This window comes from Dermacentor variabilis, chromosome 2 (genome assembly GCF_050947875.1).
Source record: "Dermacentor variabilis isolate Ectoservices chromosome 2, ASM5094787v1, whole genome shotgun sequence".
Taxonomy (NCBI): Eukaryota; Metazoa; Arthropoda; class Arachnida; order Ixodida; family Ixodidae; genus Dermacentor; species Dermacentor variabilis.
Genome location: NC_134569.1, coordinates 6,504,327 through 6,532,241, shown reverse-complemented (window position 1 = coordinate 6,532,241; position 27,915 = coordinate 6,504,327). Strand labels below are relative to the sequence as shown.

At 44.5% G+C, this 27,915-nt stretch overlaps 2 protein-coding genes across 4 annotated transcripts in view; one reads left to right on the top strand and one right to left on the bottom strand.

Annotated features, from left to right (window-relative positions):
- Nost (Nostrin) overlaps positions 1-6,793 on the top strand; it is a 109,136-nt gene extending 102,343 nt beyond the window's left edge. For both annotated transcript variants that reach the window (XR_012825844.1, XR_012825845.1), the window contains one exon: positions 6,575-6,793. The gene's annotated coding sequence lies outside the window, so the exon portion shown is untranslated. The remainder of the gene's footprint in view (positions 1-6,574) is intronic.
- Positions 1-23,647, bottom strand: part of LOC142571314 (uncharacterized) — a 43,139-nt gene extending 19,492 nt beyond the window's left edge. The window contains exons 1-4 of one of the 2 annotated variants that reach the window (XM_075679573.1): positions 23,438-23,647; positions 23,311-23,370; positions 23,011-23,157; positions 19,799-19,900 (exon numbers count right to left, since the gene is read on the bottom strand). In XM_075679573.1, coding sequence (XP_075535688.1) covers positions 19,799-19,900; positions 23,011-23,157; positions 23,311-23,370; positions 23,438-23,543 — 415 coding nt within the window. In that variant the 5' untranslated portion in view covers positions 23,544-23,647. The remainder of the gene's footprint in view (positions 1-19,798; positions 19,901-23,010; positions 23,158-23,310; positions 23,371-23,437) is intronic. The other variant, XM_075679574.1, reaches the window with a different exon arrangement.
- Between the last annotated feature and the right edge of the window lie 4,268 nt (positions 23,648-27,915).

Below are 27,915 nucleotides of genomic sequence, written 5' to 3'. Positions count from 1 at the left end.
TCACATGCTCTGGCGGTGCCCCGCGTTACAGGACGAAGAAGACGTTACACATCGTCCATGTGGGAGGCTGCCCTACGTAGTCCTGATTCTGAAGCCTAACTATTGGCACTTCAGTGGGCCTACAGCGTGGCGGAGAGGCTAGGTCTTTCCGTCCAGACGTGGGAGCAGCCCACTACGTGCTAGGGCACGTTCCGGTGGACCTTAATAAAGTTTTTCCATTCATCCATTCACTTCGGATCTCGGCATCACAGACATTACACACACACACACACACACACACACACACACACACACACACACGCGCGCGCACACACACAGAGATATTTGTATTTATATGACGACACTGACGAGTGATGATGATGAAGGCCGGGGTCCGGCCTTCATCAGAATACATTGCATGGTGTCAGTACAGTAAATGTGCCTACAGTACATGTGCCTATCAACCAAATGAAGATACGTTTACATGAAAAACGAATAAAATGGGCGAACAAAATGCATCCGAATCGTTCAAAGGATAGCTGACACGTGTATATACCGATGGCGATTGCAAACATATCATCTAAAATACACAGCATAAAAACACGCCGAAATGAATTGTAAAAACCAATGGCCACGTGACAACAAAACGTCAATATGTGCTCAATATGTGCTATGTTATCAAGCAAACACAGACACAGAAAAAGGGGAATAGCGACGTACTAGTAGAAGAAGGGACAATGACGGGCTACAAAGACAGGCAACTCAATTTTCCTACACATTCATTCATACCACACGCGACGGTATCAAACTTATAGATAAGGAAGGATTCGCGGGTTTCTTTATCATAATTAGAACGAAATCCAGATTCAAGCAACGTGACTCTCAGTTTATCAAATGAGTGGTCAGGAAGATGCACGTGTCTTGAGATGGGCAGGTTGGGCAATGTGTTAGCGTGGGATTTATGATTGTTAAAGCGGAATCTGAAAGGCCCTTCTGTTTGTCCGATGTACCGTTTTTTGCAGAGCGTACATTCAAGCATGTATATTACGTTTTTTGTGTCGCAGTCGAAATCGCCTTTGATTTTTAAACAAAACTTTGAAGACGTACTAGTAACCTGTTGCGATGTCACCATGTAGGGGCATACTTTACATCGCGGTTTTCGACAAGGATGGCATCCGATGGCATCAGGGCAGTCAGTCTTAGATGATGATGCTAGTATGTCTCGAATATTTCTAGCTTTACGGTATACTGCTTTAGGCGGATCAGAGAATATGTTTTTGAGGCGTTCACTTTGCATTAGAATATTGTGGTGTTTCTTTAATACATTTGAAACACTTGAGACTGACGCAGTGTGGGTTAGGACAAGATTTGTCTGGGGTGAGGGAGTCGGTTTGTTCTTAATGCAAAGAAGCATCCTTCGGTCATGCACGTCTGCGCGTTTTATTGTATCGTCAATCAGCTAGCAGACGCAACATTTTATAAACGCCTTGATCATGACCCCACTGAGCAATATAATTTAGGTTAGCAATATAAATTAGCAATATAAATTAGCGATTAGGTTTATTTATAACAAATACAGAAGGCTTGATTCACCTACGACACTAATGAAAACAAATAACATCCAACTACTTCAAGTACGTAGGAAAATGTCCCGTTTGTTGTTCCTGCATAACCTTTTAGCACATAAACTAAACATTTCGCATCCCGCAGAACTTAAACAGTTATCGTCTAGACGAACACACCACACAGGAAGTCATTTACTGGAACCAATTTTTGCAAGAACTGAAACATTCAAACACAGTTTTTTCCCGAGGACAGTTTCCGACTGGAACTGTCTTCCAGGGGCCATCTTCCAGTCCCCTAATTTTGTTAAAGCTCTAGAAGAGCATTTGTTTCAGTGAATGAATGCTGTATATGTACGTATGCGTATATATATGAATGAATATGTACATGTTGTATATATATTTTTCTGCTTGTCTATTAGCGGCAATCTGTTAAAGTGCCGTTCTTTCTTTTTCTTTTTCCTTTTTTATGTCACAGTGTATTTACATGCCTTGTATAGCCCCTCCTGCATGGGCCATAACTGTTGGCCTGCAGTATTCTGAAATAAATAAATAAATAAATAAATCTCTGATCAAAAGCACAGTGCTAGATCTCATCAAGAAGAAAAAGGTGCCTGACAATGTGGTTCATTCTCTAATTCCACTAAGTCCTGTTGCTGGTCGTTTTTACCTTTTCCCTAAAATTCATAAGATAAACAACCCAGGTCATCCCATCATTTCTGCTATAGGTACAGTCACAGAAGATTTGTCCAGCTACGTAGATTCCCTGATTAGTCATATCCCAGCTACGTTTGCCTCTTACGTAAGAGACACTACCCGCTTCCTGTCGGATATAATCGATCTCATTATTCCTCAAGGTTCTCTTTTGGTCACACTTGATGTAGCATCTTTGTATACTAACATTCCACATTCTGATGGCATCATGGCAGTCGTCAATTGCTACGAATGTGTATCACCCGAGAAACTCATCGATAGCGACACATTGGCAACTTTGCTAGCCCTTATTTTAGAACTAAATAACTTCGAATTTGAAGGACAGCACTATGTGCAAGTTAATGGGACATCTATGGGTACGCGAATTGGCCCGAACTACGCCAATATATTTATGGGTCAGCTAGAAGAAAAATTTTTGCTAACCAGGATGTTAAAACCTTTTTATTACAAACGCTACATTGACGATGTTTTTCTGATTTGGCCTCATGGGGAACAGGAACTGCTTTCTTTCATATCTGACTTTAACAATGCCCGTCCATCCATATCATTTTCTCACACGTATTCTGCATCTACTATTAACTTCCTTGACGTCAGCGTTTCACTGCTAAATGATAAACTATCTACTGCCCTATACAAAAAGCCGACAGATAGATGTCAATATTTGCACTTCGATAGCAGTCACGTTAAACATTGCAAGACTAGCATTCCGTATAGCCAAGCCTTACGTTTTAAAAGAATTTGTTCTGAGCAATCAGAGCTTCAAAAGAATTGCGGTACCCTAAAAAACGCTTTAGCCAAACAAAATTACCCACCACAATTGACTGATGATGCAATAAAACGCGCAGACGTGCATGACCGCAGGGCGCTTCTTTGCATTAAGAACAAACCGACTCCCTCACCCCCAGACAAATCTTGTCCTAACCCACACTGCGTCAGTCTCAAGTGTTTCGCATGTATTAAAGAAACACCACAATATTCTAATGCAAAGTGAATGCCTCAAAAACATATTCTCTGATCCGCCTAAAGCAGTATACCATAAAGCTAGAAATATTCGAGACATACTAGCATCATCATCTATGACTGACTGCCCTGATGCCATCGGATGCCATCTTTGTCGAAAACCGCGATGTATGCCCCTACATGGTGACATCGTAACAGGTTACTAGTACGTCTTCAAAGTTTTGTTTAAAAATCAAAGGCGATTTCGACTGCGACACAAAAAACGTAATATACATGCTTGAATGTACGCTCTGCAAAAAACGGTACATCGGACAAACAGAAGGGCCTTTCAGATTCTGCTTTAACAATCATAAATCCCACGCTAACACATTGCCCAACCTGCCCATCTCAAGACACGTGCATCTTCCTGACCACTCATTTGATAAACTGAGAGTCACGTTGCTTGAATCTGGATTTCGTTCTAATTATGATAAAGAAACCCGCCAATCCTTCCTTATCTATAAGTTTGATACCGTCGCGTGTGGTATGAATGAATGTGTAGGAAAATTGAGTTGCCTGTCTTTGTAGCCCGTCATTGTCCCTTCTTCTACTAGTACGTCGCTATTCCCCTTTTTCTGTGTCTGTGTTTGCTTGATAACATAGCACATATTGAGCACATATTGACGTTTCGTTGTCACGTGGCCATTGGTTTTTACAATTCATTTCGGCGCGTTTTTATGCTGTGTATTTTAGATTATATGTTTGCAATCGCCATCGGTATATACACGTGTCAACTATCCTTTGAACGATTCGGATGCATTTTGTTTGCCCATTTTATTCGTTTTTCATGTAAACGTATCTTCATTTGGTTGATAGGCACATGTACTGTAGGCACATTTACTCTACTGACACCATGAAATGTATTCTGATGAAGGCCGGACCCCGGCCAAAACATCAATAAACTGCTTCATGCACGCGTCCACTTCACTGTGTATATATATATATATATATATATTGCAGCCCTTTCAACACTGTTAAACTTGTAATCATATCCTAAAAATTGCTACCTATACAGTATCAATCATTTCGTTTGTATTCCCAGGCCAAATATAAACATGGTGGCTACAGTAGTTCACTGATGGCACCGTGGAAGCCAACTTCAAGCACTGTATAGTGCATGAGAACAGGGCGAGAACGAGAGTTCAGTGATTAATTAAGTCGGAAATGTTATAATCAAGATGTCGACCATCACCAAATTTGAACTTGGTGTCTTGTATAGTTCTTTTAAGACAATGGGAAACGTTATGTAAAATGGTAGTATGACACCTGAAAAATTTGTTTAAAGAATTTTTTACAAAGGCTGTATTTGATGAGCACGATTTAGCTTTGCACACTAATTTGCCATAGTGTTCCCCACACTTTCTCTAAGTTTGATCTCGGTGGCATATGTAGTTACAGCATATACAGTGAGCTATATTTTGTACTGCTTATAAAAAACACCCTTAATCCTCCAGCGGACTCGAATATATAATTTATTGCAGACTGTAATTAATCCACACACTTTGAACTTTGCCTATACATCATTGTTACTTCTCAACACGGTCAGAGGCGTTAATTAGACCTTTGCCATGAGGTAACCACCGCCCATTCATCAGCGCCTACCAAGAAGTCAACGCAGCATTGACGCTGACTGGGCCCACAAAAGGCACCCACCGCTACCTGACAGCCTGAACTAATGATGAAAAGGACCCACCTTAAATGCTACCGAAGGCCGGCGCCGACCATGGACTCCCAGGTTACTATCCTGCCACATATTCCATACCATCGGGCTTCGGAGGTGGGGTTACTGCAGAGCGTTGTGATAGCATGGGGCTATCAACTGGTGCAGCAGTTGCTTGGTGCAACTGCTTTGGGCGTGGTATCGCAACGTATTTGACGATTGTGATTTGCTGCTAGACAGTCTTCAGATTCCCTAGTCAACTCCGCATTTAATACCGTTGTCTTCCCTAGTCGACTCGTCTAGGGAAGACAACAGTATTAAAAGCAGAGACTTTTCATGCAAGAAGGAGAGAGGGTCCTGATGTGAACTTGGACTTATTTTTAACAAATATAAAGGAAGTGCCTCGTTTTGCCCACCATGCACACCGGGAAGTCGACTAAGAACCTTGTATGATGCATGGAAACAGTAGGAGGGGGGGGGCAACGAGGGTTTAGTAATTATTTTGAAAGCTTCTAATCAAGTTGGGAATGTTAAAAAATTACATGGTTTTACGTGCCAAAACCACTTTCTGATTATGAGGCACGCCGTAGTGAAGGACTCCTGAAATTTCGACCACCTGGGGTTCTTTAACGTGCACCTAAATCTAAGTACACGGGTGTTTTCGCATTTCGCCCCCATCGAAATGTGGCCGCCGTGGCCGGGATTTGATCCCGCGACCTCGTGCTCAGCAGCCCAACACCACAGCCACTGAGCAACCACGGCGGGTAAGTTGGGAATGTTAAAGTGTTGCCACACACTACACTTAATTCGAACCACATTTCCATTTAATGTTAACTCGATCTCATGTACAGCTATTTCATGACTCTGCGAAGCATTGCACATAAATACTATTTCATTCAAATGGTGCATAATTTCACAGCACACCTGGAGGCACAGCTGTTGGTGTGCCCCGCTCGTGTGCCCAGGATTGCCCGCCAAACCTGTAATCTACAGCTGCCACCATGCATCTCGCAGCAGTCTACCAATGCTGCCCATTCCTGCAAACTGTGCACACAACATGCTGTGCCTTGGTCAGAAGTCCTGCACTGTTATGCCAGAAGGAAATGTGAATGGAGCAGTTTTTGAAAGAAGGATACTGTTTGACTGTGGCTGCAACAAATTGCTGCATGTGTGCTGACAAGGGGTTTATCTAAGCGTCCTGTGTTACAACAATTTCTTTTATTTGCCTTTCTTTTGTGCCCTGCATTCCCTCACACGAAGCCATTATCACTGAAATTTGCAGCCACTGGGTGTGATGAATGATAAGAACCGAAAATGCAATGGGTCGTTAGAAAATATGTATCATCTGCTCTCATATTCTCTATTATCGCAACCTAATCGGCATATTGTGAATGTGCTAGCAAAGTGCTGCAAGCCTCCGATTTTGTCCAATGCTCATTGCCAGATACCAGCTTGAAAAAAAAAAAAAAATTCTTTTCATTGCTATTAGACATGAGTAAATACCCTAAATTTCAAATTCAAATTGAATAAGCTTTGATATTCGGTTCAAGAATACGCTGTTCAAAATTGTCAAATATTCATTTCCATTCAAATTAAGGAACAACAGTCATACAAATCTCGAAGCGTTGAGACTAATATTTTGTTTTCTCCACTCCATCAGGCCCCACCAGACTGTTCCTTATAAAGTTGGCATTGCCACCAATCAATGTGGACAAGTGGCTCTCCGCTATCAAGAGCCCCGATGCCGGGGCGCAACTATGGGCTGTCCAGAGGGCCCACGATGCGGCGGTCGGGCAAGGCCTGACTGTCCCAACGTGGGAGCGGCCCGCAGCGCGCTGAGTCGCGTACCTCAGGACCTTATTAAAGTTTTGCATCCATCCATCCATCCATTGCCACCTAGACGGGAGCTCAAGTGTTCGACAGTGACGTCGGTGCTGCTGCATGTAAATGCATCTGAGTGTAACAGATGGCAGACTTACGGAAACAGTAACCAACCAGTTTCCTACCTCACAGCTGCTAGGTGCAGTAAAATTGGTTATGGCTATTCGTTTCATCTTTTCACGAGATGTCTAAAGTGGATTTTTCATGCCAATGCATCCGAGTGTAACAGAATGCTGACTTACCAAAACGGCAACTGATTTGTTTCTTATCTCATAGCTGCTTGGTGCAGTAAAATTTGACATGGCCATTTGTTTCATATTCTCATGACAAGTCTAAAGTGAATTTTTGCAGTGAGGTGAGGAAGAAACCCACAAAGTTGTACGCAATGCATAATGCACATTACTGGCATTGCTGCATTCACTGATGGTCATTTTCCCTAATTTGTATTTTTACCATCTGCTGCACCATGGTGCACCAAAAAGTAATTGTGAAGAGCACACCAAAAAAGATGAAGAATTGTTACAAGAGATGGCCCATGGTCAGGTTGTGCAAATTCACTCGGAAACCTTGCAGCAGCATACAAGCTTTCCTTTGCGTGTGTGCTTTGTGATCAAACAGGCAAGCTTGATGAGTGGGTGCATCCCACTGCCAGGTAGTCAGACAGATGCCACATCTTTACATGAGCAGCTGCTGCTAGTAACGCATGCAAGTATTAATGTTGGTCGCTTGATCACATCGAAGCAACAGTTGGGTTCGAAAAGCAACAATGCAATGTCCAAACTTTTCAGCATCTTTGTTAGTGCAGGAGACGAGCCAAGGATCAAAAGTCAAGGACACTGTCGAGTTTGAACGAAAGACAGCAAAATGACAAAAGGTCTTAACCGTTTCACATTGCTGTCAGGCAAAAAGCTGCAATAGCTATGTACTCCTGCCCACTAAAGTTTTAACATAGAAAAAAAACCTCAAATTTTTTATTTATTTCGTGATTCAAGCATCTCAACCCCAACTCAATAGTGCATTTTGTGCCCGAGTTTGGTGCCTGTGCAGTGTACCTGTGCCAGGCGCCTAGGCTACAAAATATGAGCTTTCTCCGATTCTGAACTGCAAGAACTTCTTTGGACAAGTGTGCTTAAGATTATCTGGCTACATTACCACTTATGACACGGTGCAAGTAGATAGCATCTCAAGAGATCAAGTAAAACCTTGCAACACATTCTAATCGCCATTTATTTAGGCTCTATGAAATGCGTGATCATGCCATGATGACGTCCAAATAATACGACAGTGACTATATACAAAGACCACTCACAAAGGAATACAACTTAACGAAATTGTGCAAAAGGCCTTCTTCGAAAAATTCAATGACCACTCGTGATAACTCTACACATGAGAGGAGACACATGTTCATTCCGAAATAGAATTTTTTTTCATATGTTAATATGAATACCGAATAATTATTCTATGCCAAACACCCTAGGTGGGAACTCAATTCTCTCCAATTTCTATTTCTGAATTCGTGGCCCATTACTACACTTAGGGAAGTGCAATTCTAAATGATGTTTTATAAACAAACAAACAAAATTGTCTGTTGAGCATCATTTGAATTTCACAACAAAGGCAAGACATGGTGCTAAAGGAAAAATAGAAAAAAAAACTGATGGCTGATCTCAGGAGTACGAAACACTCCATGAGCAATTTGGAGAAATTTCTCCTTGATATGCACCTCCTATTACCGGCTTTCATATTATTTTTGCTATATTCATTGACAAAATAAAATGCGTTATTTGAGGTAGGTTTGGGTTTTAAAAGATATTTTAGCTTTGTTCACTGTTCTTTTATGATCTGATAATGGTAGTCTGCTGCTTCTGTAGCAGCAACTTAATTAAACACAAAAGACTGGCTAAAAGTGCTTTCATGTGCAACCAATGCAAAATGCAGGTGAACAAAGTCCCCAGTTTGAGGAAATGGCACTTCTGGTGCGTGTTGAGACGAATATTGCACATTGTTATGCTCCATATAAAAATATCAAGGATAGCGCATTTTACGGCAAGGTGTGTAATAATTTGTTTGGCAAATTTTGATCGGAGTGTGTCCATAAGGCAAAGCTTCTTTTTTTTTGCCATCCTCCCGGTTGTGTCGTATGATTAATCAGTTTCTCGCCGAGCATATTTGTGGATATGTATACCCCCCCCCTCCATAGCGATATATACTATATAAATAGCTATATGTATGCATACATAGCTAGAAAAAAAAAAAGGTCATACTTTCCATCCATTTATTTCTTCTACATTTGCACTTATATTCGTTTTCACAGGTTTCCATTTGTACTCCTGTAGATCACGAGCATGCGTTCGCAACGGTGAAAAGTCGTCGGTATGCCTGTGTGGTTTACCTAGCAGAGTTTACGGCTGCCTGAACACGTGAGATTTCGGAACTACAAGGCCAGAACTGTTTAGAAATCATTCTATATCATCTATCGCGGATAAATCAAAGCAGCTTTTAGGCACGTAGGGCCCTCTGGGCTGTACTTATCGGCAATAAGGTAGCCTTGCCACCTACGAGATTATCTGGCTGAGCTATATCAAATGCTCAGTTGCCATAGTCGGAACTTCAAAACCTTCCATAAGGAATTTTTTTTCTCTCTTTAATTTGACGATGGTGAGCTTGAAATTCACCTCCTCCAGTTCACAACATCTGCAGGCTTGGGCTTCGAGTGACGCCTGACACCGCAGAATGTGCCGAGAGCGAGTGGGGCCATACTAATTCAGGTACAAGTAAATCAGGAAGGCCCGCTAAGCTTCAACAACGACACTCCCTCCCCAGAACAGGAATTGGCCTCCCTGGTGCAGTATTCGGCCACTACCTCTCAAATGATTCATACAATTAACTCATGGCCCTCAGTCCCCAGCAGCTGTGGAGCACCTGACCAAGGCGGCGGCCAGACCTATGACGCAACAGAGGGTGCTAAGAATCTCTGGGTCCGGACAGGCCACCAATGGAAACTGAGCCTGTCAACCTTTAATTGCCGAATCCTGTCGAGTGAGGCTAGCTTAGCAGGACTCTTTGGGAACTATCAGACATTGTTTGGGATATCATCGACCTTAGTGAGATTAGAAGAACTGGTGAGGCTTATACATTGCTGAATAACGGACATGTCCTCTGCTATAGAGGTCTCCCAGATAAGATGCAATACAAGGTAAGACTCCTAATTCATAAGGACATAGCGGGCAACATTGATGAATTGCACAGCATTCATGAGAGGGTAGCTGTAGTCGTAATCAAACTTAATAAGAGGTATAGATTAAAGGTAGTACAAGCCTATGCTCCAACATCCAGTCGCGATGATGAAGTGGATCAGTTTTACGAGGATGAATTAGCGATCAGAAAAGTGCAAACACAGCATACTGTAGTAATGGGATCATAGGTTAGTGAGGGCTAGGATTCACCTCAATTTGTAGAGAGACAGAGTAAAATTGGTCCAGAAGGAACAGATCAACCTAGAGGCTGTAAGCGTAAAAGCAGACAAATTCAGGCTGGTACTTGCAAACAAATATGCAGCCTTAGAAGAGAGAGATGAAGATGACATAGAGGTAATGAATGGAACAGTATGGCTTCAGAGGCAGCAATTGAAGTGGGAGGCAAGGCACCAAGGCAACCAGTAGGCAAGCTCTGCCAATTAACAAAGGACCTAATAAAGAAACGACAAAGAATGAAAGTGTCCAACTTAAGAGATAAGATGGAATATGGAATTCGGGGAACTGTCAAAAGTGATCAACAAGGCGAAAATAAGTGATATTCGAAACAATAACATGAGAAAGACTGAAGAAGCAGTAAAAAAATGGACGCAGCCTGAAATCTGTGAGACGGAACCTTGGCATAGGAGAAACCAAGATGTATGCGCTGCAAGAAAAGCAGGTTAATGTCATCAGCAATCTCGAAGGTATAGTAAAAGAAACGGAAGAATTCTACACTGGCCTGTACATTACCCAGAGGAGTTGGGATACCTCTATAAGAAACAGTAATGAACAGGATGCAGAAACTCCTATAACTAGCGATGAGGTCAAAAGGGCCTTGCAAGACATGAAATGAGGAAGAGTGGCAGGAGAAGATGGAATAACAGTCGATTTAATCAAAGATGGAGGAGACAATGCTTGAAAAACTGGCGGCTCTGTATACAAAGTGTCTGTCAACTGCAATGGTCTCAGAAAACTGGAAGAATGCAAATATTATACTAATCCACAAAAAGGGAGTCGTTAAAGGGACACTAAAGGTTACTATTAAGTCAACGTGGACTGTTGAAATACCATCCCAGAAACCTCGAAATGCTTGTTTCATGCCAAGGAGAGACTTATTTTAAGAGAAAATGCGTTCTGAAGCATCCGCGTACCTCTAGCGCAGTTCAAATCGCCCGCCCTCCGATCGAGGAGTACTGACATCATGGTCTCATAGTGTCGTTGCGCCATCGGTGAGTAGAACGGCGTCCGCAGACGGCGCTACGGCTTTTCTGCGCAAAACGCAAACGCGCGGCCAGAAACAGAGCCAAGACAGAGCCGACAGGAGAGCGAAAGCAGGAGTATGGTGGCTAGCGGAAGGAGAAACGCGCGACCATAAGCTGGTACTTCATTCTATGACGCAAACTTCGACGCTCGTCGCAATGGACCCTGACAACGACAGATTGGCTCGCGATGGTGGGCCCAACTTCAGCGATTTGAGCACTGACGAGCGCGACCTGCTGCTGAGGGCTCGTGCTGCCGGCGTCGTTGCGTACTACGACGGCGGCCTCGACACCGGCTCTCCGGAGCGGGAAAGCAACGAGGGCTTCCCACGACATCACATGGACGTGGCATTCTCGCTGCTTCTTCCAAATGAAAGTTTCGCGAGCCAGCAGAACCCTCACAGCACGACGCGATAACGAAACTACTGAAACTCCAAAGCGTGCCCGGCGCAGAGTCGAGCGCGCAGAGTAGAGCGAAAACGAAACCTTTCCACCACCCATATTACTGAAGGGTAACGTCAAAATGTTATTTTTTTTTAGAATCAAATAGACGTAGACAAGTAGAATTTTTTTCCGTCTTATAATCGAATGAAATGATATTTTTAATACGAGTAGTTGAGTATTAGTAACACAAATTATGAGGAGTGCTTTCGTCATCGGGCTAGTACCGGAATGTCGCTGGGGAGTCTCAAATCGTGTCATGCATTTACCTCAATTTCTCGGTTACTAAAGCTCTGTTCGCGATTATATTGACGCCTTAGACGTTCTAGAACATTGCTCTACCACTTTAACTTGAGTTTCTGGTAACCTTTAGTGTCCCTTTAAAGAATTGAAAAATTATAGGCCCATTAGCTTACTCCCTTACTATACCAAATATTCACCAAGAGAATCTCCAATAGAATAACAGCAACACTCGACTTTAGTCAACCAAGGGAACAGGCAGGTTTCAGGAAGGGATACTCTACAATGGATCACATGCATGTCATTAATCAGGTTATCAAGAAATGCGCAGAGTACAATAAGCCTCTCTATATGGCTTCCATAGATTACGAAAAGGCATTTGATTCAGTACAGATACCAGCAGTCATAGAGGTGTTACGTAATCAAAGAGTACACACCGCTTACGTAAATACCTTAGAAAATATCTAAACATATTCCACAGCTACCTTAATTCTACATAAGAAAAGCAGGAAGATACCTATAAAGAAAGAGGTCAGACAGGGAGACAAAATCTCTCCAATGCTATTCACTACATGCTTGAAAGAGGTATTCAAGCTATTAAACTGGGAAGGCTTAGGTGTAAGGATCGACGGCGAATACCTCGGCAACCTTCGGTTTGCCAATGACGTTGTTCTATTTAACAGCAATGCAGGCGCACGCGGGACAATCAGCCGATATGCTTCTCCTGTGGTCTCGCGGGACACATGGCGCGCTTTTGTCACCACCGCCTGCCGCGTCCGGACGTCGTCGTTGATCGACACCGCAGCCCAACAGGATGCTGATTCGAACTCGTCGCCGAACTTCTGGACCGGTCGCCAGAACTTTAGCAGCCGTCGTTCACTATCATCGCGTCGCCGTTCGATATTGCGGATGCGTCGTCGCCCGCCTTCCAACGAGGGAAAGCAAGTGCTGCAGCTTCGGAGGCAACAGCTGCATGATTGTCAAAATGCCCAAGACCTCCGCTATCGCCGCAATACATTATAGAAATACAAGTTGAAGGAGTCACTACATTCGCACTTGTCAACACATGCGCTGTCATTTCCGTCATATGTGAGGCTCTTTGCTGTAAGATCAGGAAGGTCACCACATCACTTTCTGGCCTTGTACTTCGTACTGCCACCACGGAAGCCCATCGAATCTTCAGCCAAACGCACCGCTAGGATCGTTCTTCAGGACATACTTTACACGATTGAGTTCCTTGTGCTGCCTTCCTGCTCTCATGATGTCATCCTGGGATGGGACTTTCGCGCCACAGAGCCGTCATTGACTGCGCCCACACCGAAATTGCTCTGTCTGTCTTTCATAACACTCTGCCGGCCACCTCTCCCACCCCTGTAAAGATTATTGCCGCCGCCAATACTGGTCTACCGCCAAGCACCTCTACACCAGTCTTTTTGTTTTGTCCATCTGCGCCCGATGCCCAGGTATTGTTCACGCCCTCATCTACTTTTCTTCGCCGCAAAGCTCTACCACTTCCATTTGCCGTTCTTGACGTAGCCGCTGGTACAACAGTAAAGCAAGTACACAACCCGTTCGCATAGCCGCTCACTCTCCCTCGCGACGAATCCCTTGGCTCTGTCGAGCCCATTCATACCTGAGTGTTTGAATGTTCTTGGCTCCTCTTCTGTACTTTCCCTCGATGCCATGACGCCATTTCCAAAGAGCTCCCAATTGGCTACCGAGGTCTTCGATTCATGCATTGACGCCAACCTTTCACTTGAAAGCCGTGAGCAAGTTATGTCTCTCCTGGATAGTTTCCGCTCTTCCTTCGACTGTACAAAACACGGCTTGGGTAGTACGGACAGTTTTTCCCACCACATCGACACCGGGTCCCAGCCTCCCCTTAGACAACGCCCTTAACGCATCTCAGCGGCGTGTAATCAGCAACCAAGTGAATGACATGCTCAAGCATAGTGTCATTCAACCATCCCAGAGTCCGTGAGCTTCTTCAGTTGTGCTAGTGCGGAAAAAGGGTGGTTCTATTTGATTCTGTGTCGATTACCGCCATCTCAGCAAAGTAACGCGGAAGGACGTCTACCTTTTACCCCGCATTGATGATGCACTTGATCGTTCACAAGGCGCCGAGAGTACTTCTTATCATTGGACCTGCGATCTGGTTACTGGCAGTTCCCATGGCCACATGCGATCGTCCTAAGTCAGCGCTTGTCACCCCTGATGGGCTATATGAACGTAACGTCATGCCATTCGGACTCTGCCATGCGCTCGCAACTTTCGAGCGCATGATGGATAACATACTTCGTGGTCTCAGATGGAACATCTGTCTGTGCTAGCTTGATGACATCGTCGTGTTTTCTTCAGATTTTTTGATGCACCTCTCTTGTCTCCACCAGGTGTTGACATGTCTTGAGAACGCTGGTCTTCAGTTGAATATCAAAAAGTGCCGCTTTGGAGCATGCAACTTGACAATTTTGGGCCATGTTGTTTCCAAGGACGGCATCCTCCCTAATCCTGTGAAATTTTGAGCTGTCACCGAATTCCCTAAACCGACGTCACTGAAGTACCTCCAGAGCTTTATTGGCCTTTGTTCTTATCTTCGTCGATTTGTGCGCAATTTCGCTACTATTATCGCTCCTTTGACGCGCCTTCTCACCGTTGGCACCGACATGTCCAAATGGCCTCCTGAATGTGACGACACATTCCAGACACTACACCAGCTGCTCACATCTCCTCCGATACTCCAGCACTACTATCCACGGGCGCCCACATAGGTACACACGGATGCAAGCGGCGTGAGCCTTGGTGCAGTGCTCGCGCAACGCAAGCCTGGCTATAACAAGTATGTTATCAACTACGCGAGCTGAACCCTTACAAAGGTCGGGACCAACTATTTAATCACTTAAAAAGAGTGCCTGGCTATAGTCTGGGCACTTGGGAAGTTACGACCCTACCCTTTTATGTCGTCACGGACCACCATGCTCTTTGCTGGTTGTAGGCTTTGAAAGACCCCCTCGGGCAGCCTTCGTTGCTGCGCCCTGCGGTTACAAGAGTATGATATCCAAGTGGTGCACAGGTCTGGCCACAAGCACTCCGACACAGATGGAGCATTACGTCCGGATGGGCACTATGTCTTGTGGTGGACGCCACAAGCACTTTGATGCGACGAAGCACTATGTCTGGAAACCGATGGATAATCGGTGTTGACCATCTCACCCGATATGCTGGGACAGCTGCCCTTCCTGCTGCTACAGCATGCGAGGTTGCTTTCTTCATCCTGCGCAATTTCGTGCTTCGACGGCGCTCCTCGTGAACTCCTCAGGAACAGAGGGAGCGTCTTTCTTTCCCAAGTGGTTGAAGCTCTGCTTGCTGAGTGCCACATCATCCACTGCACATCTACTGCTTACCATCCTCAGACAAATGGATGAATAGTGCTTCAAGCGCACCCCTGGTGACATGCTCACTACATACTTTGCGTTGGACCACTCCAACTGGGATATGGTTCTCCTCTTTGTAATCTACGTGTACAATACTGCGACTCAAGCTACCACAGGTTTTTCACCGTTCTCTTTGTTGTATGGACAAGAACCCTTCTGTATGCTCAATACAGTATTGCCATACCAACCCGATGCCTCTGAATTTAGACCCATATCAGAAGTAGCCAAGTACGCTGAAGAATGCCACCAGCTTGCCCGCACCTTCACGACGGAGGGTCAAGCTCACGCGCGGGATCGGCATGACTATGGCCTGAGCACTACCACTTTCCGTGTCAGCTCCTTCCTCTGGTTATGCAATTTGCCTCACATTCCCGGTCTTTCATACAAGCTGCTGGCTCAATATCATGGACCCTATCGGCTCACTGCCTGTACATCTGCTGTAAACCTATGTGGTCGAACTTCTGACTCCATTTGATGACCTGCGGCATCGCGGTCATGAGACAGTGCACGTCAGCCGGCTTGGAACCTATTATGATCCCCTTATCGTTTCGTCACTGTGAGTCGCCAGGATGGCTACTATTCTCTTGTAGGGCCATTGTAATGACAAAGATCGCACAAACATTACTGCGGCCGCATGGCTCCTGAAGTGAGGAAGATAAAGATCAAGGGGTCGGTGTCACTGCTTTGGCTCGCACTGTCGTTTGGCTGGGACTGCTCGGCTGCTCTCTCCGCTGGATCCGCTTCATTTCATTTCATTTTTGTTCCTTAAAGACCCCGTGACGGGGTACTACATAAGGGGTGGGTTGCACAGAAATAAGCAGAAACCATGCATTAATCTATGGTGAAAGGTGATTGGTGACGCTTTCTATGAAGGTGGATGGACAAGGGATGGCAGCGACGTCGCCCAGAAGGCCATTCCAGTCAGCAGCTGTGTGAGGGAAAAACGATGTAGAAAAGGCAACGGTGCATGCACGTGGGCGCACGACTTGAAGAGGATGACCAGTGCAATTAGATATGCGTGTTGGGGGAACAATGTATGGCAGGATACCCATCAAGCTATGAAAAAGTTTATAGAATAAAGAAAGACTGGCGATATGGTGGCAACATGAGAGAAGGGGTAAATTAGATTCTGCTTTTAACGATGACACGCTCACATCATAAGAATACGAACAATGAATAAATCTAGTAGCATGGTTTTGAAGTGGCTTAAAGGTGTCTTGAATATGAGCTTGTCGCGGGTTACAAATTGGGAAAGCATATTCCAATTCTGTTCTCACGAGAGTTTTATAAGCTAACAATTTTACATTTTTAGGTGTGTTATGTAGATGATGTCGCAAAAATCCAAGTGTTTTATTTACAGATGATATGACATTAGTGACGTGTAAAGCCCAAGAAAGGTCATGGCAGAAAGTGACTCCCAGATACTTGAATGATTGAACTGCTTTGACAGGAACGCTGCTAATCGCATAAGAAAAAACAAGTGGAAAGCGGCGGTGTTTGAAAGATAAGGCTTTGCATTTGTGAGGGTTAAGTTCCATTAGCTAATCGTTGCACCATTGCGTTACATGGTTAAGATCACTTTGAAGGGTTAATTGATCAGAGGCGTTGGCAACAGTGTGATAAACAACACAGTTGTCAGCAAACATTCGGATATTACAAGATACACGAGTTGGTAGGCCGTTAATGTATATAAAAAATCGGGCCAAGGACAGAATTTTGCAGAATGCCTGATGTTACTGGAAGGGAAGCAGAGGTAGCATTGTTAACAAAAACAGCCCGAGAGCGGTTATTTAGAAATTCACGGGTCCAGTTTATGATGTCGGGGTGAAGATTTAACAGTGAAAGTATGAGTAGAAGGCGCTTATGGCGTACTTTATCAAACGCTTTCGCGAAGTCCAGGAAAATGGCGTCAGTCTGAAAATTGCAATCTAAGTTAGCATGTAAGTTGTGCACAAACAAGGCCAGTTGAGTTTCGCACGAAAAACCCCCACAAAATCCATGCTGCGCAGGATCGACAAAATTATTCGAATCATAGAAGTAAATGATGCATGTGTAAATGACATGCTCCATGATTTTGCACGGGATACTGGTTAAAGAAATGGGTCGGTAGTTTAGCGGCAATTCTATGGTACCTGATTTGAAGACTGCAATGACCTTTCTATATTTTCAATTGGCAGGAAGCTGGCCCGTGGAAAGTGAGTGTGAGTACAGGTACAGTAAACACAAAAATGATGCACAAATGTTTTGAGTGTTCCTTAGAAATTTTAAATTATGTTATCGATCCCGGCTGATGAAGATAGTTTAAGTTTGTCAATTATGGCAGAAATTCCAGATGCAACAAAGAAAATTGGCGGCATAACAGTTCCGAAGACACTGGATTGTACAGGGGGTGGCATGTCAGTTTCTTTGCTAAATACAGATGAAAAGGCGGTGTTAAACATATTAGCACATTCAATGTTGGTGGCCACTTCACCTGATTCTTTTGTAAGAGCGACAGTGCATGTGTGATTTGGGTTTATAACCTGCCAGAATTTTGTTGGGTTGGTATTCAGCATTTTCAGCAAGTCAGCGTGGAAAAAAGAATGCTTAGCGTTGCGAATTGCTGTTAGGTATGTTTTTTCAGCTGTACTATAATATTTTAGCCACATGTTTTCATTATCCTGCAGCTTGGCGAAGAGAAACAGGAATTTTTTCTTATTTTCTAGTCTTTTAAGTGTTTTAATAAACCATGGTTTTTGAGAGCAGGCATGAAAACTGAATTTTGGAATGAATTTTTTTACTAATATATCTCTTTTATCCTTAAATAACGTCCGGTTTTCATGCACCGAACGACAATGAAAATTTTCTTGGAATATTGGAAGAAAATTATTCAGTTTATTATTTATAGCGGTGTAATTTTCCTTATCGTAGAGTCGTATGGTCTTTTTAATGGTTTGTCGTTTTAGTGGAGCAACTATAATGTCGGCTTGAACTGCTTTGTGGTCATTTATTTCTGGCAAGTATGAAATGGATTTTATGGTTTCAGGGATACTGGTTAGTATAAAGTATAAAATTCTTTCACAATCTTGGGTTACGCGGGTTGGTTTGGATATGATTTGAGTAAGGTTAAAATTAAGGCAAACATTCACAAACTCGATTGCCTCGCTGTGGCATCCTCCGTCACCAGTTAGGTTAGGCAAATCAATGTTTGGAAAATTAAAGTCACCAAGCAGGATAATATGTGTAATAGGATGCTTTGCTGAAAGTTCACTTAGTACGGAATTAAGTTTGTCAGGGAAATCAGGGTTTCTTTGCAGGTGTCTGTAGCACACACCAAGTAAAACAGATTGTCGTGTAGCTTGACATTTTATCCATAGCATCTCGAGACAGGATGAAAGATTAACCAAAGTGGATGGTAGTTCCTAGCTAACTGCAATGAGCACCCCTCCTCCCTTTCTGCCATCGCGGTCCTTGCGGAATACTTGAAAATTCGGCTAGTCAGCCAGGATCTCGTGATCAGTGACGTCACTATTAAGCCATGTTTCTGTTAATACGAGTAAGTTGCTGCTGGAGGATGAAACAAGATTAGAGATGAGTTCACATTTTGAAATAAAGCTGCGAATGTTAGTCAAAATTACGGAAAGATATAGGGTAGTTTGCGTTGCTGATTGGGGTGTGTTTGAGGATAATTGACATCGCGGTGATTGCTACATTTGTTCCTTTACTGTCTGGGAGGATTCATCAAATACGTAACGTTTTGAACCAATGAACAATGTTTTGAAGCTCAACTTAAATGCTGTAGATTTTGTTTTGGCGAAGGTTACTAGATGCTTTAGGGCATGCCGGACTGAGAGTGAGAAATCTTCACCAACGCTGTAATTTGTGTCTTTGAATTGTGCCTTCTGATAAAATCGACTGTTTGACTTTAAATGAGTTAAATTTTATGATCAAAGGCTGGACGCAATCAGGCGAATGGCGTCTAAGGCGGTGTGCGTGTTCTATATGTGAAAGATCGGTTGTTAGTTGAAGGTTTTCACTGATGTGACGAATGACTATTGCTTCAGAATCAGTGAAAGATTCTTTGGGACTGGGATCATGAATGCCATAAAATATCAGATTGTTTCGGCACGAGCGGTTTTTGCTGCTGTCTACACGGGATTCAAGATCATGATACTGGTGGGTTATTTCAGCGCTGAAAGTTTTCAGGTCATCTATTTCAGTGCACATGCTTGAGAGCCGACTGTAATGTGCTTCAAGGTCAGTCAAACACTTGCATATGTCAGTCAATGTTACGTCCGTAGATAGCAGACGATCTTTAACAGTCTGAAGTTCGGAGATTAGTTTGGTTTAGCCTGAGACCTAACTTGCTAAACATCAATAAACCTCATGCAACATCTTCATTTCAGACGCAACTTACCAGGTATTAATACGACTTGCAATCCTGCCCATTTGACGGCCAAGTCCACCAAACACTCCGAGCCTGATGTCCTCGCCTTCAGCAGGTCATGAAGACGCAATTCTGAGAAAAGAAACACGCTTGAACTGCAATTTCTTTAGATGTCATAAGTTGGGTTGTTTAACCAAATAATCTTTAGAAAAGAGATTTGCTGCTATCATGAAAGTAACATTAGTATTCACATGTTCTAGAGACTCAGCTTTCCATATTTAGGAACCGAATGGAGTCAATTATGTATAAAATGCAAGAAAAAGGCTTTATGTTTAATAGGCCACTTTTGAACTATTCTACAGCACAATAAATGCTTTCGAATTACAGATTACACTTTCATGCTCCTCCAAAACAAAGAAAGGTGCAATTCCAGGAGAATGCACATGGCAAAAGCACAAATATTTTGCAGCCTTAAAGGATCACTACATTTCAAGTTGTGAGTAAGTCAGCTTTATTTTGGGAAATGTTTTTAAAACCCAGATAGGAGGCAAGAATGAAAGATGGCTGGTGATGCCAGCTAGAAATTTGCACATCAGCTGCCCACGCAGTCACAGATTTTTGACAGCATCTCAGCAGTAGTTAATTGGTTATCAGTAAAATGAATTGCACTACATTTGGAAGTAGAAAAAAGACCCAACCTCACAACTTCTTAAAGCTTCCTGCATGGCCAAAATATCCAAAACACTGCGAAATCTGGGACATCACACTGACTTCATAAGCAGTGTGGTTAGGATATGAAGTAGAAATTGGTCCTTTATCTTCTGCTTCATTTGCCAAACGGGGCCTCGAAGGAATAACAGACCATTCTACCTTTACTCTACGACAGTCATTATTAAGCACTTATCAGATGTGTGTGTCATGAAAGGATTGCATCCGGTACAAGTTTTTCTAAAGCATTTCGTATCAGCAGGGCAGAGCGGGTAAAGTTGGTTTTTGCATCACTTTCATTGAGAGCAATACAGTGACCAGTCAATAGGGTGGTTTTGTTTGTTTTTAAATGGTTTGTAATTGCTGGGTTAGCAAAGCTGTGGACGGTAGATGCTGCATGGCTTTGCCCTTTAGAACAGGCATGGTCTGATACAGTACGCTATCCATCATTTCTAAAAAAAAAGAAGAAAATAAAGTAGATCAATAAATAAACAAGAAAACAAACACAGGAGAGTGGAAAGGCCTACAGTTTCAAGAGAGTTGCATGTCAGGGCTTTGTCAAGTCCACAGATGCTATTATTTTACCTGCGCATTCAACCTCCACCACTACAAGAGCAGCAACACTGGTAGCAACATCTTGTTATGCTTTGCATTTGAAATTATTTTTGTGTGGTGCGAGCGTTCTCGTTAAAGGAAAATCATAAAAGGACTGCATGTCAACGATTATGTTGCTACCAATGGCTTACACCAGAAGTAGAATATTGTAGCAAACATTAGCTTTTTGTGCTCTTTGGTTAAACTCTGCATCACAGGATGTCACCACCAGCATTATTGCTGCTGTGCACCTCTCCAGTATCTCAGTATTCCCAAACATTAATATGTTTAGGAACATGCTAGAACTTCCTTATTGTACAAAGGCACTGAGCTAATTGTCTGAGGTGCTCAATCCAGCAATATCGAGTTTTTGTTTACTTCATTAGCTCCACTGCTTTGCTAGATGTCCACATCTGCTATACCAGAGATGGCACTGAATGCTTGCAGTCAATAAAATAGATCTTGCTCATCTGGCCAATAAGATACAGTGGAATCTCAATAAATGGAAATTGCTTAAACGGAACTGCCTTTTAAACGGCACTTATGAGCAATAAACCACATTTTATAATGTGATTTTTGAAGTAAGTTTTCTACCTTTGAAAATGCTAAAACATCGCCATTTGTCTTTTGTCACGTCGCCAAAAGAAAAATTTGTTGCTAAATTTAGCAACAAAATCACTAAAATGGAAACACTGACTTTAAAGGAGAAAAGGCACTGATTGTGCTAGCAGTCGATTCTGATGCCCTGAGAATTAATTGCAGTGGTAGAGAACAAAGCAACATGCGTTTTGGTGGCCAGAGCATGAGAAACATTTTCATGTCAATAAAAACAAACTATGTACCTTGGTGTTGCATGGTCGTGGAACGTGTACCAATTTCTTGGTCTTCTGTGTCAAGGTTCTAGTAGTGTTCCTGCCCAACTGTAGTAATGTGTGTCACAAATGTAGACACTAGATGAGTGATCTGAATTTCTTCAACTGTAAAGCTTGCTTTCAAAGCAGCCCCTGTCAGGTTACCTTGCAACATTCAGCTGCTATTGAGCGCAAATTTTCCTTTAATGAATGCAACATTTTAAATGTGTCTAACTTTTAAATTCCGAGGCATGTAGACATGAGCAACATTTGAAAACTGAAAGGCAGGAAGCAATGCAACCAAAATACGTATATGAAGTGACCAGACATCAGTGCCAACAAGGAAAAAGCCAGCTTTATTGTCTTGGGGCGTTGCCCCCAGACCACAGGGTAAGGAGAAGGGAACACGGGGAGGGGATGGCCGCCAGATACACTCTGCGACAGCCGCCGCATGCGTGCTGACGTTAGAACAACACCGAGCTACAAAGTCTTGAGCAACGGACATTTTCCATGACAGAGCACTGCATTTCTTTAAGGCATATAAGGGAAGTGAACTAGATGTTTCTACACATGCATGCCACTGGCAAGTCAGCTAGCCAACTATGTAACCCCCGACTGTGTCATGAGCTACGGAAGTGGATGAAAGCTTGCCAAGCCAAATGCCAAGGTGCCACTACTTGTTTTAAAGCCTGCAATCAAAAAGTGTGGTGTAACGTGATAGCTCCTGCCAATTGGCGAAACACGTCTACACATGCAAGAGTTAAATTGGAGGCATCATTGACATTCATTTCGATCAACTATACACAGTGCCTTCGCTTGCAAGGTTAGAAATTGAACGGCTCTGGCATAATACTTCTCGAACTTAAAATGTTATTCTGAGCAGACATGCCAATGTCATGTATACTTTTGTGGACACACATTAAACTTGCTGAAACAATCGGAAACTTCATTTCGCTGCCTGCAGTGAAGTGCAGAGACGCGCACGACGCAGTTTTCAAAAGTCCTGACACGCGTTTTCCGCAACAGCGCTCGCGCCATCGTCCCGGCACACGGGCGCACCGAGAAAGCATTCAGCAGAGGCAGACTTGCCCAGCGTGTGCAGTTCCAGCCGCTTCTGTTTCTCGTCGTAGATGGCGGCGAGGGCAGCCAACTGATCCGTGCCCCGTTTCTTCTTTTCCATCATCAGCTGGTACCGCCGCATTAAATCTACGATGTCTTCAAATCCATCTTCAATGGCTGAGCAACAGAGAGCAAACCAGCAAAGACGTTCCAGTAGGGGCAAAATTATACAATTGAATTTCTCGAAAGCAAGCGCATTCATTAGGAACTTTTCAAACACGTTACCACATCAGGAAAGCGGCTGGATTCTTAACGAATGCAGTGACATACCCTTTGAGTATCTCCGCCTCTCACGTTTGCTGGTCTCCAAATTGTCGTGAAGCTCAAGCACTGAGAAAAAACAAGCACGGCGTTGTAGTGCCGCTGTTGTTCACTTACGAAAAGAGTCCAAAAATACCTATTGACTGGCGTTTATGCAGCGCAGCTTTGAAATTCTGCGCTATTTGTCTTGTCTTGCTTCTGCTCTGCTCAACCTTGTTGCAAAAAGCTTCCATGACGTGCATTTTCAGCCCAGAACGCTGACAACACCGAAAACACTTTTCAGTTTCGGCGGGCTGGGCTGTTAACGCATGAACTGCTGGCGTACTGAAATGGGGCAGTGTGTAGTCCGTACGGCTAAACATAGGAGAACCGGGGACACTTCTGCGATGACGCCACTAGCAAGCGCTGCGATCGACCGGCGTGCGTAGCGCGCTAAATTTAAACATGTTGTGCAAAACGTTCTGCATTTATAAATTAAAACGCTCTCAAATCAGGATTGAAATTATAATAATTTGCAAAAAAACTGTTAGGATATATCAATAATGACGTCTAAACTTGCACGTTTCCAACCGCGGATCATGCAGTGTTCCTGACCCGCCGTGATTGCTTAGTTGGGATGCTGAGCACGAGGTCGGCGGGATCGAATCCCGCCCACGGCGACCGCATTTCGATGGGGCAGAAATGCGAAAACACTGTGGTGCACGTTAAAAAACCACAGGTGTTCCAAATTTCCGGAGCGACTCACTACGACGTGCGTCATAATCAGAGAGTGGTTTTGGCACGTAAAACGCCATAATATTTAGTGTTCCTGATCGTCTGCTCAGCGTCTCGGTTGCGGAAGACAAACGCTCGTCTGCTCGTTCCGTTCGGTAAGCATGCATATGTTTTAATATGCGTGCTAACCGGGAAGGAGCACCTGCACTGTACCTGCATGGTGGGTTGCAAGGGATTTGATCCTTTCATGTTGCATCAGCCGGAAAAGCGGTCGCCAGGTTTCACTGAAGAAAAAAAAAATATTGCTCTGTGACGAATGCAGCCGCCATCGTTCGGATATTTCGCTTGAAGAAGGGCGCCGAAAGGCAAGAGTACAGTTAATGTTCTCAATGTGACCGATCTGAAGCAGCTCCGGAGTTGTTCTGATGGCAGGCACCTCAATGCACGCGCACGCACGCACGCACGCACACACACACAGACACACACACACACACACACACACACACACACACACACACACACACACACACACACACACACACACACTGTTAAGAACGGCCCAGCTGAGGTGCAAGTTTTGCCAGCCAGTTGCGACAGCGGCGGCAACTTTACTTGGAACGCCACAGTTACGCTCTAGCCTCGTCGCCGTTGTGACTGAATGCGTTCGGCGGAACAACTATTGTTACTGAGCCGCCGCCACCACCCTGCCTCGAGCGGGGGAGTGCTCGCGGGAACGTAGTTCGAGGCTCCTTCCCACGCGCCGTCCAAGACCCAAGACAATGGGCACCCGGCCGCGCTGCGGGGGACAGCTCGGGGAATAAAAGGCACCTTTCCTGACACAAGCCCCGAGTTCTACGAAGTCCGTCTGACGTCGGCTCCGGACCGTGAACCTCGCGCAAGGAAGTGTGTGTGTGAGTGTGTGTGTGTAAACCGTCCCGCAGAGAGGCGACTTGTTTACGATGACTGGACGGCCGTTTCCGTCACCTGGGTATCGGGGGAGGACTGTGTGTTTATAAACCGCTGTTGTGCGGCTGCTCAGTGTACTTCCTCAAGCAGTCATGTTAGACTGATGCACTTCCTCAAGCAGTCATGTTAGACTGATGCACTTTTCTCAAGCAGTCATGTTAGACTGATGTACTTTTCTCTCGCAGTCATGCTAGACTGATGAACTAGCTGCATGTAGATACTGTAAATAAACCCATATTCCTCGTTCTCGATGAGAAGCAGTCATTTCCTTCAACAACGTCCTCAGCGTGGATAAGTTGGACGACGGCATGGACCAGCTAACTTCACACACACACACACACACACACACACACACACACACACACACACACACACACACACACACACACACACACACACGCACACACACACGCACGCACACACACACACGCACGCGCGCACATGCACACACACAGAGAGAGAGAGAGAGAGAAAGACATGAATGTGTGACCGCGGTAGGAAAACTCTGGCTCTCCCGTAGAGCAGATGTAAGCCTGAATCGAATGGCTACCGGCAAACCAGATTGGTTGAAGATGATAGTATAGACACAATCTTAATTGGGTGCAGTGCATGTTCTCAACGGCACACCCCGACGCGCCATACTGTGCACTGGTTCATATGGGCGCAATAGTTTCCTGTCACAGGCAAAACTTCATTGCAAGTCTCGTCTGGGTCAAAAAGTGATAAGCTGCCGGCTTAAACGCTGCCAGACGAGGCCGGCGCGCCGCGGATTTCACGGACAGCTGGCCTCGAAAAGAGCACTCAGCGCCAAAAAAAAAAAAAAGATGACAATCAAATGTATAGTGCCCTGTATCTGCCTTTTGAACGTCGCCTATTGGAAACAACAAATAAAACTTCAGCGTACTAGAAGTTACAGCTTGAACGATAATGTGAAGAAACATTAGGAAGAACTCGGAAGCAACATATGTTTTTTTAACTGTCATGAGGTCTTGTACGGGTTGGGGACCAGAGACCGCATTTTTTTAAGTTTTTGACTGGTTCTCTTAAATTGAGTGCCCGGATGACGGTTCTGGCTTTTGGCTCAAGTCCACTTGAAGGCCGCTGGCAACGGGAGCTGAAAGCATTTCATGCTTAAAGATCATGTTAAAGATGCTTAAAGGCCAAGCGCTACAAAACTTTGGACCGCGTAAAAAGCCCAGTTTCAGATAATTTAGGCATGCAGTAGCCTCTGTGCAAAATCTTACGCTTGAATGCAGGTCAATGCGTCTCAAGGAGCTCGCAAAAGTCGGTGTTTTTCCTACCAAAACGGAAAAAAACGCCGCCATTATCGCCCGGCGGAAGTGACGTACAGTGAAGAATGTGGAGAACCAGCGCCCGTGTTGTCTGCTTGCCTTGCTTGGGTGTTCTTTATTCTAGGCTTGTGTTCCGTTCCGGTGTATCAGCGAACAGGTCTCGCACGTCTGCTAGTCAGAGTTAGTATACTGCCTCAGCTGCCTCATGCGCCCACGATGTTCTTTTAATGAGTATTCTCCGAGCGCGGCCTCGACGCGTTCTGCCACCGCTCGAAGAACGCATTGGTGTGGCCGAGCTAAAGGTGCGGTATAGTCCCGCGTAACGCGATCCACGCGTGGCGCAGTTCGCTACATCGGCGAAAATGTCACGCTCTACAGTCTAGCGCGGCTGGCGCGGGAATAGAACGTGTCCTATCGCACGCCGGAGAAGCTGGGACAGGGTGCATCGCACGCTAGCTTGGCTGGCCAGCAGCAACATGCTGTTCGGGTTCAGCGAGCGTATTGCGTTTGCGCCTGCGTTTCCGCGCACAAAGCTTGTCCGCTAGCGCTGCGCGGCAACAACTGATCGCCACACAGATCTTGCGTTTTTCGTGTTTCTTTTTAGCCCGCGCCATTTTTCTCCTCAGCTCGGCTGGCTCGGCGTAGCGAACGTTTTGTACGAAGTGTTTCCTGCTCTCTGTGCTAGCGCTATGCCGTGGTGTTGCGTATACAACTGCAGCAAGAAGCTTGAAGATTATTATGTAATATTTGTGATACCACAAGAAAAGCGTGACGGCTTGCGCAGGAAGCACTGGCTGCATAACACTGGCCGAAAGAACTTTGTTCCGACAAAGAACAGTTACTGTTGTTTGCGAGGTGAGGCGTCTTTCTTATTGCTCGTATCAAAGCATCCCCTAATGCTGTATTTTTAAAAATTTTCCGGCCTGCTTACCGGCGTTTTTGCTGCGGCAACATGCACGTTGCATAAAAATGGAGTTGTCCTCAGTATGCTTAAAGGAACACTAAAGAGAAAAATGATTTCTTCTGCATCAGTAAATTACCTCTCTAGGACACCAAAAACAACACTTTTACTACGATAAGACGCTTGGTAAGCCAGAAGCGCAAGAACGAAAGACGGGTGGCGACGCTTCCTTGAATCATGCATGGTCTCTGCTGGCTTTGCTGGGACTACGCCTTTTTCTAATAAAGCCTCCTTGAAGTTCCCGCACCTGGTCGCTGTGACGTCATGGATTCTGACGGCATCTTCTACCGCCTAATTAATTATATAGCGGTACAGATTGACTATATTGTGTTCTAAAGAAACCAAATAGTAAACATGGCAAGTTTCGGGAACCTTTACTCAGCCAACGTGGCCCAAATGCGAAAGGCCGTGTCTGCTGTGACCGGGGCGCTCGCGCCCTGTTACCGGACCAACCAGACGGGCTCGCAGACTGTGACTGTGACAAAACTGTGTTTTATGTTCTTTCTCTCCTTACTTTCTACGTCTTACTTTCTTTCCTTTTTGTACTTTCAACATCTCCTGTGGCGTTGACAAACGCCTGCCCTGAGTCAAAAGGGATCAGCAGGACCACTTACTAGCAGCCTTTCAGGGAGGGCTGCCGCGTGTTGCCCCAAAGCCTGCCCACGCCCTTGCCTGCTCCTG